General features: G+C 38.9%; 1 protein-coding gene across 5 annotated transcripts in view; it reads right to left on the reverse strand.

The window, feature by feature from the left end:
- Positions 1-14,253, reverse strand: part of Arhgap28 (Rho GTPase activating protein 28) — a 192,030-nt gene that overhangs the window by 15,544 nt on the left and 162,233 nt on the right. For all 5 annotated transcript variants that reach the window (XM_047526805.1, XM_047526801.1, XM_047526804.1 and 2 more), the window contains 4 exons: positions 11,488-11,650; positions 6,741-6,823; positions 3,375-3,572; positions 2,569-2,682 (listed from right to left, as the gene is read on the reverse strand). In XM_047526805.1, coding sequence (XP_047382761.1) covers positions 2,569-2,682; positions 3,375-3,572; positions 6,741-6,823; positions 11,488-11,650 — 558 coding nt within the window. The remainder of the gene's footprint in view (positions 1-2,568; positions 2,683-3,374; positions 3,573-6,740; positions 6,824-11,487; positions 11,651-14,253) is intronic.

The following is a 14,253-nucleotide window of genomic DNA, read 5'->3' on the forward strand; positions in this document are numbered from 1 at the left end:
GTGTCCCTGGGTTCAGTCCCTGGCAACAAAAACAAACAAACCGCTCCCCCCAGTATATTATAATAGAGCTAAAGAAAGACCATTTCTTCATTTTTAAGTGCTTCCTTCTATAGTATTTATAAGTTTTATGTTCGACCTTGGTGCTACAAAAAACCAATCCACATACATAATCCCAGATAGTAAAAGAACTGACTCTCATATAGCAATATAAAATTTATAAAGTGCTTTACATACACATTATATGAGTCAAACATAGTGATAACTCTGTGATATAGATATGACCTTTCTTCCAATTCATAAGATAAAAAAAAATTGAAGCTCAAAGAGCAAACGAAATTTTCCCATGCTTATATAGGTAGTAACTGGCAACCAAGCCTCTTCTTCAGCTCCACGTGTGTCATATTTATGCCATTAATATTTTCCCAAGTGAAAATGACAGCATAAGAAACTCTAAAAGTCTGTCCCCTCCATAAAAGCAATGGCAAGCACTCTCAGTATCAACTTTTCAGAACTCCGGAGGCTAACCCAAAGGTTGCAACCAAGGGAGTGTCTGAATAAGAAGAACTACTGAATCTCAGTAAGAAAGCTTTGTGGTATTTCCGCTTACACTCTTCCCATCCCTTCTCCCTAGCTCTGCAAAAGCCTTGAAGACAACAGCCTGCATTCCTGGTACAGGTAAGGAGGGAAAAAAATGGATATTATTTACAAGGAATCCTAATAACTTGTTTTGACCTGTCTGGGCACTCCCTGGAAGACTGGTTCAAAAGACAAGCTTCGTGCTGTCTAACTTGGAACCTGACCTGTGCTAAGAGGTGTACTATCGAAGACATTTATAGGCAAATGCTACAGTCACAGTTGCCTGATGCAGTGGATAAGAGCTGGGGAAAACAGGTACCTGAAAATCCTGGGAGTCAAGGCTGGGAACTGAGATGCATTGGGGAATAATAGTTTTGAAAAGCTTTGACATTTCTGAGAATTTAAAGGGCTAAGTGCTTGCCCAGTACTGGAAGCACAGGACTGAAAAGACCTGGAAAAGGCATAAACTCTAGCCTCTGGCTGACCTCCAGGCTCTGTGCAAGCAGGAGGCAGAAGGCTCAGGCAGAGTTAGAAATTGCCTGGTGAGTGCGGGGCGGGGGCCCCAACACTCACACAGCTCATCTGCAAAGACTGTGAGGTTGGTTTGTTTCTAGGCATTGAACAAAGCCCCCATCCAGGCATCAGCTAGCCACTAAGCTATAGGAGCAGGGAGTTCAGTAGTCACACAAAACAGTACAGACATTACAAACTTAGTTCAGCAGAAAAGTCACTAAGTGGGTACAAAAGCAGTGGCAACCGACTCTGGGCAGGGGGAGGGATCTGATTTCTAAAGCTGCCACATTATAATATTTGGAATGTTCATTCTTCAACAGAAAGTTAGTAGACAGTCTAAACAGGAAAGAAAATATGGCCCGTACATGCAACTACTGAAAACAGAAGTTTCAACATTGTGAATATACTTAAAAAAAAAAAAAAAATCACTGAACTGTAGACTTTAAATGGTTAAAATGATTAATTTAATAGTTTAAATTTTTCATGAATTCAAACTCCCCCCTTCCCGAATTCAAGTGTTGGTTCTCCTTATGTGAATTCACTTTACCTACAATCCATAAGGGACTACAACCCTTCATCACAACTGTAGTTAATCAGGTAACAATATTGCCTCCTGCCTCCAGCTTCCCTGCCTCCCTGCCTCAGTGTTTACTGCCCTCTTTCTCTGGACAAACATCCCCTCCTTTCTCTCTTTTCAGTGCTACCCAGCCTTCATGATATAGCTTGCATGCCGCTTCCTCCGTCAAGTCATCCACGATTCCCCAAGCTGGAGCACTCTTTATCCTCTGCACAACCCTGGAGCACTGTCTGCACCGTTGGTCTGTCACTCATGCATACTCCTGGGTGTTCATGCCCTTAGACACACTTGTTTCTCACATTAGGTGCAAGTTCCTTCAAAGGCAAAGTGAGTTTCAAGAATCTGGATCCTCCTTAAGGTTGAATGTAATCAATGCTTGACATTCAAGTTAAACTGAAGCAATAAAGACATTTCTTCTAAAACCTGTTTCCATTATGTACCTTTACACAAATAACTGTGTTAAAGGAAAAATTCCTGGAAATGCAATTAATTTACAGAAAACCATTTGGTGATTCTCTCTCCTATAATTCAATCACTAAGGAGATCTCTTTCCCTACTTATTTGACATACTGGATCCTGGATTGCCCTTAAATCTAGTTCACAAGGACAAAAATGTCAACTTGTGACTTTTTGGGGACCATTCTAGCTGTTCCAGCAATTCCTTACCAAAATGTTAAACAATCTTATGACATACATATCTCAAGAATGTCAGTCAGAAAGCACAAAATTCAACCAACGGAAAGACTACAGTACTCTCTTTATGGACACACCTCCCACAATGTCAATAGTCACAAGACCATACATACAATTTTTGGTTCTAAATTACCAAAAAGTTACTTTGGCCTTCATTTGAGGAGTACAAGTCTAGAAAGTGAGCAGTGTGAGTTCCCCTTGTTGCTCACCTCCCGTTCTATGGTCTTCCTCCGGAGCAGCTTTTTCACACTTGGGAGCTGCTTCTTTAACAACATGGTGGCTTCATTCATCCTTCTGACTTGGGTGATTAAGAAAGATGGAACCTGGAGAAGAAAAATAGCTTGATTAAAGGGAAACCACTTTTAAACCTCCCTCAGTTATATTAGCTTCTCCATGCCACTCAGCATCTTGGAACCAGGAACTGTGGCATTTGACTTGTAGAAGTTGGGGGCGTGTGGGGGGAAAGATTTCTGTTCAAGAGGGAAAACGTGCTAAAAAGGAGTTCTCATAGAATGTACAGGCATTGCTCGGTACTCAAGGCAGGCTAACTGGTTCCTGGGATACCCTCAGATACCCAAATCTGAGGATGCTCAAATCCCTTCTATAAATGGTCTAGTATTTGCATATGACCTATACATACACTTCCATGTTCTTTAAACCATCTCTAGATTACTTATAATACCCAGGACAATGTAAATGCTATGTAAATAGTGTACTGTACACTGTATTGTTGAGGGAATGATGATACAAATGATCTGTACATATTCAGTATAGACAAACATATTTTAGAAATATTTCCAAACATTTTTCTGAATTTTAATCTGTGGTTGGCTGAATCTGGAGCTGCAGAACCTGTGGATTTGGAAGGCTGGCTGTATGTGGACGATATAGCATCTGTCTTATCAATTTCCTCCCTCTGACTAAGGGGGTTGTGTTCAATCCTGGAATCCTTGTATCTCCTGGTGCTGGTGGACTTTGGAGGGGAGCCTGACACAGTCATCTTGTTGCTACTCACCTTCCATAGAATTTTCTGGTACTTAAGCATTAGGCGGATGATGTGGGCTGCGGTGTTTGCTAATAGTAATTCTTCATAGTCAGAGTGTTTGCTTCTGCTGAAGAAAAGGTTTGGTGCCATTACAGTGGAAATGTTCCACATACTCATTCGGTTTTTTGATTCATTGGCAATCACTTTATTGAAGAAAGTCATGAGGGCCTAACAAGAAATAGCATTGTGTCACACTATTGTAAACTGTCTGAAGGTTCCAGTGGCAGAGACCACTCATTTCTATACCCATTCACTTTGCCACTGCAAAACTGTCAAAAGTGTAGAATGCATAAATGTGTCATATTTCCCCACAGAAAGCTTAAAAGTTCTAAGAAGAAAAGTGTATTCAATTGTTTACTTCATAAAATAACTCCATTTTTAGATAATTTATTATTTGGGGGGTCTCTACAAATTATCGTTTGCATTTTGTTATTTCTTTTGTCCTAAACAATTTGACAAATATCAAAATTAAACATAAAACAGGGAGCGAAAACTCTGTAGCTCAAATAAACATGAAATGCAGCATATTGGGGGGATAAAGTAATTCTTCAATAAAACCTTTAATGTGAAGCATTGCCGTTAAAAATGATTTACTGTTTCCTTGAGAAATAAAACCCTTTTAAACAACATGAACATTTCATTCTTCTGCCCAAATGTAAATTCAGTTGAAAAAGTTTAAAAATTTTACTTCTGGGTGATATTTTTCTACTGTTTTTCATTTCTGAAATCTTCAACTGGCCATAGGCAAATAATGTTTATGTACAGCTGTTCTAAGCAGAGTAGAAGAGGAAGGAGGAAGATAATTTGAGAAATCTTGTTAAGTTTGCACAGCCACCGAAGTATAGATTCTCACCTTTAGAAATTCACCAAGAAGACTGAAATCTCAAAAGGGACTAATCTTTGGTTTTGCAAATTTCAATTTTACTGCAATTATTTGTCATTAAGAAAATGCATAGCATATGATAGTAATAATAGTTCATTATTTATGTGAATAGTGTAGTATTTATCTGAAGATTTAACATAAGGCAGGCATTATTCCTAGTGCTTTATACTTATTTGCATCCTTCTAAACCCTAAAAGGTTGCTACTACTATTAATCCTATTTCACAGATGAGGAAACTGAGAAGGGCCCAGTAGCTTTGCCCAGCACCAATTAATTAACTGGCAGAGCCAGGATCTGAACCAAGGGAACCAGTTCTTGAGCTAGCATTCCTTTATTTCTTTAAATATTTTTTTAGTTGCTGACAGGCCTTTATTTATTTATATGTGGTGCTGAGAATCAAACCAGGTGCCTCATACATGCGAGGCAAGTGCTCTACCACTGAGCTACAACCCCAGATCTTGAGCTAGCATTCCTGACCTCTACACCACACCATTATATCCAGGCACAATGCATATGTGTGTGGGTACATGTGCATGAGGGTGCATGGACATGGTGTACATGTTAAGTATGAGCATTTATAACATCACCAGTTCCATGAACTTTTGGGAGGATCTTCCGTTAGAAATGTATTGGATTCTCTTGACAATTGCTGCATCCTCAGTTATATGAAAGGGTAGATGAGATTTTGACTCAGATATGTATTTTTTAATTTAAAAATTAGCTGGGCACAGTGATGCACACCTGTAATCCCAGTGGCTTAGGAGGCTGAGGCAGGAGGATCGCGAGTTTGAGCCAGCCTCAGCAAAAGTAAGGTGCTAAGATCCTCAGTGAGACTCTGTCTCTAAATAAAATACAAAATAGGGCTGGAGAGGTGGTTCAGTGGTCTAGTGCATAAGTTCAACCCAGGTACCTCCAGCTCCACCCCCACCCCAGAAAAGCAGGAGGATCACAAATTGGAAAACAGCCTCAGCAACTTAGTGAGACCCTATCACAAAATAAAAACTAAAAAGGGCTGGGCAATGTAGCACAATGGTAGAACATCCCTTGGTCCAAACCCTAGTACCACAACTAAGTTTAAAAAAATTGTGTATTCAATATTTAGCCAATCATTTATTTAAATCTCCTTTTAGAAGCAGGACTGAAAACCTAAAGTAATAAACATAATAACATACAGAATTTATATATACCTTTAATTTAATTTCAGTCTTTAGGTTCTAAATTTGAATATAAAATATATATGTTAATATACCAACTTTATATTCAATGCCAAATATGTTTACTCAACTAATGACTAAATCAGAAATAACACAGCTATAAAACTAAAGACTGCATTGGAGTAGAGTCCCTTTAAATTTCCACTTTTCTTTTTAGAGCTTGACTAATAACTTGTTTGGACACTGCCTAAAATAACCATTGACTCAGATATTGGGCACAAGATGAATTTTTGATTTTGATAAAATAACATTGTTCAGACAAATCCCCAAAATGAGTTAATGAATTTCTCTTTAAAAAAGTTAATGAATTATATTAGAAACTGACATTTTTATGACCCTTATATGTTGAGGATATAATCAACACATAACTGACATAAATGTTTTATACTGTGTACGGGAAAGGTCCTCACCACAGAGTGTCTGACAAGAGGCAGCACAGTTTTGTTTTCAACATATGTTTACTGGGCTCAATATTATGCACTTTTCCAAAGATTCCAAATATCTGTACACTTAAAGTTCCTATTGCATACAGATTTATTTCGGAAATGGCAAGAGAAATGTTTTCTTTTCTTTTCTTTTTTTAACTGTCAAAGAGCAAAGAAATAAATCTGAAATAAAGGGAGGGATATCTGGAATGAAGAACTATGAAATATGATTCTATCAAATGGTCTGTTATATGTTAATGAACAAATCACTTCTCTCAGCTTCATTTTCCTAATCTGCAGAATGGCCAGATTCTATCAGGTGCTAAAATTATGAAATTCTAAAATTACTTAATTTGTATTATCTTCAAACATTTTAAAACATGAACATTTTAGAAATTTCACTTAATTCAATGATTTCAAGTTTCCTCCCAAAGACACCCATCATTTATGTATTTTTTGCCACTAAAGTGAGCAGCCGAGGAGCTACAATAACAGTATTGTATTTCACAGGTTTCAAAATGGCCTCATTTACTTCTGACACTGTTCCATTTAACCCTTCATCTTTGTCTCTTCTCCTCCTTCTAACACCAAGCCAGTGCCCTGCACGTGGGCAGACACTCAGTACCCCTTGGATACTGCTTCTCTTCCTTTCTCTTCCTCAGCCCAGTGGCAGTGGGAGGGTGCAAAGGCAGTAAGGTTGCAGCCTGCTCAGATGGCTCTGTAAATTGTCACCTATTTTCAGCTTTTCCCGGAGCAGTCACTTCCTCTGAGCAATATGAGCCTCTTGACAGACCATGAGGTCAATACAACATACCTGGGCTGTATCCCTGTTGGCGTCAGGCAGTGCCATGACCATCAGGTGCAATGCTTGAAACTGCACTTTGATGTGAGGCCCTCCTAACAAGAAAACAGAAATGATCACACGTTTGAAACAACACTGATGTATTCTGACAGCGTTTCTTGCTAACATCTGGTGGCACAGGAGGGCTCCTGACAGCTTTCAGTGGTAAGGACTCAGGTTCTGCGCTCAACAATGTAAATTTGTTCATTTGGACAGGAGCCTCAGTCTATCAACTCCCCTTCACATCCCACAATGCCACTGTAGAGGCAGGTGGCCAACCAAATCCTTAAAATAATCCCAGATTTGTATAGCACCTCCATATTCAAAGAATTTTAATAGACCTTGCCTTACTTTCATACCATAATACAAAGTCTGATGCTCAATTTGATAGCAGAAAAGTCAATATGCAGCAGGGTATAGTTATTAAGAACATTCATTACAGAACCAGGTTCAAATCCTATGTCTATTACCAAATCACTGTGTGAGTTTGGGCAGGTTATGTAAGACCTCATAGATTTCTTTTTATCTGCAAAATGGGATAGTCATCCTACCTACCTCACAGGGCTGATTTGAGGATTAAATGAGTTAATAAATACGCTATGTTTAAGTCGGTGCCTAAATACAGTCATGGCTATATGTGCGTGCTCTTGTGGTCAGTGTCACCAGTTCTAGCTGTTACAGGAACATTTAAGGAAGGTGTCTATAGTTTGATCTTTGGAGACTGTTAAGCAGTCTATTCCTTAAAGACGCAAGATGGCGCCAGAGGGTTGGATTTATACAGAGAGAGCCCATCCACACAGGATAATCCACAAGCAGCCATGCTGAAAATTTGAAGTACACTGGAGAATCCAGGCTTTCCTTCATCTTTCTGTATTCTCCTCAGAATGGTCTCTTGGTGAGGACTTCCTGCAGGAAAGCATTATGTGCTAGAATCCCTTGGGAGTTCTCAAGTTGAGGAAAATCTATTTATATTCAATAGCTGAAAGGCAGGCAGTTGCTTATAAAGTTACTGAGCTTCACAGCAGTGGAGATGCTCGTGACAAGTCACTAGGCTAGTGGAGATTGTGTGTACTGGAGTTAGGGATGGGTGACAAGTGTGCACAGTCATGTAACAAAGCAGCAGTGAGAGGCATATTTATAAGGATCAGACCACATGCTCTCAGCACAACCCACATATCGTTTAGGTATGTATGTCAAATTCGTAAACAAAAAATTACATAAGTTCAAGATGTAATTAAAAACCACCAATGCACACTGACGTGAGCTTGCCTGAATAAGATCCATCGAGAGAATGTCTCCATACAGAGCATTTAGGGACAGAGAGACATTATTTTAATACATAAACTGCAGGTTGAAGACTGTCTCTAATCTTCCAACATAATACAAAAACACCTCTGGGTGGGGGAAACAAGAGATGCAGATGTAGGCTTGGGAGCTCTCTATTTCCATCCATTTCAGAGAAATTATGAAGTTCTCTTTACAATTAAAAGTTTCATTTGGCAAATAATCCATTTTCATTTTACTTAGGAAACTTGGCCCTAAACTGTTCTGTGGTTAATAGTTTTGTAGTTAATTCATTTAATTCATCCTAGTAGAAAACATTCTTTTTCCTCAGGTCATTATTCTCCCAGAAAGTTATTAACACTTTCCAAGAAAGTATATGAGACTCAATTGATGAGTCTTTTAATTGTACAAGCAATTTTGGGGCCAAGATTGAAAAGAGAAAGTAATTACACAAGTGGGAAAGAATCTGTGCTCTATGAACTCCATTTGAGTATCAAAAGGGTTGCTTAAACACACACGCACGCACGTGTTCACAATTCTCTTCAGAAAGTCTCGTTACAACTAGAGCTTCCTTCAGGTGGCCAAAAGGCCATTATTTCCTGCTGGTTGCAGGCCAGAACTCTGGGCTTCCTGCAGGGTTATCTAGTATCAAATCAATCACCTGCAATATGGTATTTTTCACTTTCAAAGTCCTACAAAGAAGTATGGACTCCTTTGTGAACCCTTTCAGGTGATTTTTCAAATTATCCCCCGACAGTGAAGTGCACCGGCTCAGTCACAGAGGGAGCAAGGGTGGGAAGAGAGATTCATTTATTCATGTGATTCTTCCTTAATGTGATTCTCAGGATGGCTCTGACCATTGGAGGGCTGAATCCTCCTTGCATAATTCATACTACCAAGACTCGCAAACAAGTAAACAAAAACACAAACCCTCTGTGACATGGTTTCTTTTGATGACTTCTAATTGACATATGAACCACAAAGCAAAGGGAAACTAATAAGTTTGCAGTCCATTTTCTAGGGCAGCAAACATCATAGAAAATCCTGGAAAAAAAATTTTTTTAACTTAAAAAGAGGAAATTCTGCTTCTGGTTTGGCTGAGTGAGCTCCTACTAAAATCAACCATCCTAAATAATCTTCAGACTAAGTACAAAATCAAGTTACCTGGGCCAGTGGAAAGTGAACAAAACAGGCCAGCTCAGGAGGGGCTGGGCACCTGGAATAGGAATCAGCACAGGGAGAGTGTCATGTTTACCTGGCTCCTAACCTGAGATCAGACCACAGTCAGGGCTGTGCAGGATGCCAAAAATGCAATAAGGACATAAGTAAATAATCCTATTCTCTCTGGCCCGAACCATAGCATAGGGTTGAAGGCAACCACAGTTCCTGGAAAGTTATGGAGCAGTCATAAAAAGGAGGGATTCAGAGATGGAAGGCCCTGTTTCTGGAATAAACTCCACCCAAATCAATGGCTGACCCATGAACCATGTAGGTGTGGGACAGCACAGCAGAGATTGGATAACAGAACTGAGACTTGCTGAGCTGCAGTCCAAATGACACTAGCAACTAGAGTTCAGTCGAGCAAATTACCAGCTTAAAACAGCACAAACAAACCAACAAACGCTCTTTGGAGGATTATTACAGAATCCAGTCTCCAAACACACATTCATAATGTTCCAAAGAGAATTTAAACTTACTTGACATACAAAAGTAACAAGGAATTGTAATCTATTCTCAAAGGTGAAGACAGAGATCACACCTGAGATAACCCAGCTAGATACTGGAACTAGCAGACTGTTTTTTTGTTTCTTTATTTGTATTTTTGTTGTGGTTGTTTTATAGTACTGAAGATCAAACCCATGGTGCTTTACCAATGAGCTACCTCTTCAGCCCTTGTTTATTTAGAGAGAGGTTCTCAAAAAGAGGCTGAAGACTGGTCTTGAATTTGCAGTCCTCCTGCCTCAGTCTCCCCAAGTTGCTGGGATTACAGGTGTGAGTTACATACCCAAACAGGGGTTTTGAAGCAGCTATCAAAATTATGACCAATGAAGCAAAGAAAATGATAGGCCATCTCAGTGTATGAATAAAAAATATTTAAAAAGCACCAACTGAAAATCCTAGAACTGAAAACAAAAGAACCCCACAATTACCTGAAATAAAAATGACTAAAATAATGACTAGATCTTAGGGGGAAAAAGAAAAAAGGTACTGGTCACAGACTACATATTGAATTAAAGCTTAGAAAAGGGTTGCCTTGACTATTATAGTCTCTTAATAAAAGACACAAAGGATTATTTTGTGACTCTGGTTCAGTTAAAAAATTTTAAAGACAGGGAACTTATATTTTTTCAGACAATTTTTCTTATATAGCTTAGGATCTATGTTATTTTATTTCATTAATATTTTAGTTATTCTATAGTTCTAGTCAACCTGCAGAAGGTTGCAAACTATCAGATATAAATATCATGTGTTAAGTTCACATTAACATTTTAAAATTTGCATTTTTGGCTGACATTTTCAAATGAAAACTTTTCCCATTAAAGCCTGAATTTGGTTCTTGGTCCTGCATGGTGACCATTACCTGGAGCTGAGCAGTGGCCAGTTTCTGTAGATGGGATGTGTCCTCTTAGTTTGGTCACAGCCCTTTTCTGTTCATGTAGAATGACCATTTACTTAACATGCTCACATATTCTTAGGCTTGTGGTCCCTGACTTCACCAGGTTAGTAGGCAAAGCCCCTAATACCCAACCCATTCCACTTTTCTGAAATTTTCTCTTGTCATATCCTTTAACAATAGTCAACCCTTAAGACCAAACATTTAAATATTCCCTGATTGCCAAATACTGCCACACAGTTCAGTTTTGTGCATTCTGTCAAGTACCTCATTTAAGATCTAAATGATGAGACTCTGATTTTCAGAAACACTGTGATATTATGATTTTCAGAAAAAAAAAAGTTTCACGCTTGTTGCATGTTGCATGGTCAGACACAGACAGATTTAAAGAAGGGAGGGATCTCAAGTTTTTGGGGGACTATTACACACAAGGCACTATTCTTGATGCTTTTATTCAATACCCACAACGACCCTGACAAGTTATTATTTGCAATTTATAGGTACAGCAGTTGAAGTTCAGAAAATCTGCATGACTAAGAGATGGTTACACAGGAAGTCAAACCTTAAGAGCCCCACCCTCCTGCAAATCCCTCTGCCCTTTAAACTAACACAAAGCCCTCTAAATCATATCTACCAAATATAAATACATTAGTATGTAAATGGATGACTGTTTACAATCAAACTTAATATTTCAACCAAGCATCATCAGGAAACAGCAAATCGATACATTGTGGTCACATGTCATTGGGCACCTCTCTTCTGTTCTGTAACTTTATGGACCTAACCTATGAGGTCAATTCACATTTAACATCTTCCACTTACTTTCCATTAGAGTGATGAAGGCAGGTATATATTCCACAGGGAAGAGAGAAGTGGGTAGTTCTCTGAAAAATGCTTTCAACATTACTGCTGCTTCTCTATGGCACATTTTATCCCATTTAAATTTATCAGCATTGAACTTGGCATCCAGTTCTTCACGGTATTGCTGCAAATCAAGGAAGACAGCAATGAGATGAGGTGCGTTTTTACCACCTGACGCTCTTTATCCCCTCTGAACACTAGCATTAATTAAACAATTTTTGCACATAGAGTGATAACACAGAATCTATTAAACTTTTTTGCAACATGATTAAGAGAACTGCATGGCTGATTATGAATGAATTTTTAAAAATGTTTTTGAGAATATTTAAAAAATAATGTTAATCTTGAACTACACAGTATAAAAATTCTTTACTTAGGTTGTAGTTTCCTTTCTGTGGTTTTGGCAGGAAACCACTATCCCACATGATAAATGCACTGCTAGATTTTGACAAAGTCCCCATTCCCTTCTTCTCTTAATCCCTTTTGCCTTTGTCACTTCTATTTCTAAAGTAGATCCAGAATGTGCACCTCTCAGCTAGTCCACATACAGAAGGAGAAATATTCCAATAAAGTACCTCTGACCTCACTACACCATGCAGGCCAATGACATCTTCCTGGAACAGTTACAGCAAAGTTTTAAGCCAAGACACACACATGTCCTCCACATGTTTGCATGCCTGCCAAATCCTCCATAAGCACTGTGCAAATACTTCAAAAAACAAACAAAAAAGTACTAAGCCCCCAGAGGTTCTACTTGTCTTACAAATTTTACATTATCAGTTCATCTGATTATGTTGCCACCCATTATTTTCTAAAGTCAAACTCATCTGCTCCCTTGAACTACAAGGTTTACCTATTATAATAAGTAATTAGTCAGTCTCCTGACTGACACTAAATGCTCTGAAGAGGATACTTTGAAAGGAACTCTGAAAACCCTTAGAAGCCTAATTCTTCTAGCTTTGAACACACTCAGCCAAAGTCAGTCCACACATCTCACCTTTTCCTAACATGAGCAGTTTATTAATATGCCAGGCACAGATGCTCTCGTGGCTCCCAGAGTCTGTAAAATGGAGATCCTTCACATGACAAGTTACTTACAGAGATATATGAAACTGAGATCCACCCTCCAGCCCCTACCAATAAGTCAAAAGGACATTTCTACAGCTAACCAAGAGATACTTTGCTGATAAATACACTTATTCCAGTTGTCCTGAATAAAGGATGTCATGCACCAGATTAGCTCTGGAAAAGAAAGATGCATGAAATCTATTCTCTGCTTTTAGGTGTCTTGTACACCAGTGGAGGGGACCATTTCATGAACTGATAATACAAATTCGGAATGTAAACACTACAAGAAAGTTCACGTATTGGCACTGTAACAGCCATCAGAGAGAGTAAATCAAACTGCTAGAACCAAATCTTGAGGAATTGCCAGAAAAGAGGACACACAAGGGCATGCTGGGTAGAAAGAATAGCTCGAGCAGTGACAGGTACTCATGGACATCCCAGTGTGCTTGGAGAGCCCCAGATCAGTCAGTATTGCTGGAGTAAGGAATGAGCCTGGGAAGCTGGCCATGGTCAGTCCGAAGGGGATGGGACTGCTTCCTGTAGTCAGTGAGGCAACTTGGGACATCTCTAAGCAGGAGAATGACAATGTTGGATTAATCTTTTGAGGACATCCAGACTGGAAAAATTATTTGGGGAATTTAGGGTTTGGCACAGATCAGGAGTAAGCAAAAGAAGTAATGAAAACATACGTCATACACCAAAGGACTATTACCAACCAGTTGTAGGTAGAAAGGAGAGAGATGCAGGTGAGTTGAAAGAAAAAACAGGAGGAAGAGCAAGAGTTTTCCATCAGTTGCCTAGTACCCCTACTAAAGGGAAGGGACAACTGTTATTCAAGTGGGTAGGAAACAGCAAGAGCAGAATAATTCAGATTCGTTTTTCACACACCTCTGCAAAAGGAACCCATCTAATGTGACTCTCCTAACCTGTAAGTGGTTTCCGGTCACCTAAGAGACAACAAGGCACCAAGACCTAGGATAGGCACTATAATCAGATCCCAACAACCCAAATGACTGATTTGTATGGCCTGTGCTTCAAGATTCTCACTGTACTATAGGGGTATTAAAATGATCTCCCTATCTTGAATAGTCAAAACTATCTTGAATGGAAAGAACAAAATAGGCATTACACTAACTGACTTCAAAATAACTACAAACCTATAGTGATTAAAACAGCATAGCACTGGCATAAAATAGACATATGGACCTATTGAACACAAAGTCTAGAAGTAAACCCACATACCTTCAGCCCACTGATGATCAGCAAAGGTGCTAAGAACTTGCATTGCAGAAATGACAGTCTTCCAATAAATGTCACTGGGAAAATGGGGTATCCACATGCAGAAGAATGAAATTGGATTCCTACCTTTCATAAGTTACAAAAATCAACTAAAAAATGAATGAAAAAATGAAATGCAAGAAATGAAACTACTGAAAGAAAGCATAGGAGAAATGCTTTAGGACACTGGAATGGGCAAGGATTTTTTTGGACAAGACCTCAAATTCACAGGAAAAAGAAGCAAAAAGAGACAAATGAAATGACACAAACTGATTATGCTTCTACAGCAAAGGAAACAATTAACAGAGTGAGGAGACAACCTACAGAATGGGAGAAAATATTTGAAAACTCTACTACCGACAAGGGGTTAATGTTCAGAAT

This window comes from Sciurus carolinensis, chromosome 15, assembly GCF_902686445.1.
Source record: "Sciurus carolinensis chromosome 15, mSciCar1.2, whole genome shotgun sequence".
Classification (NCBI taxonomy): domain Eukaryota; kingdom Metazoa; phylum Chordata; class Mammalia; order Rodentia; family Sciuridae; genus Sciurus; species Sciurus carolinensis.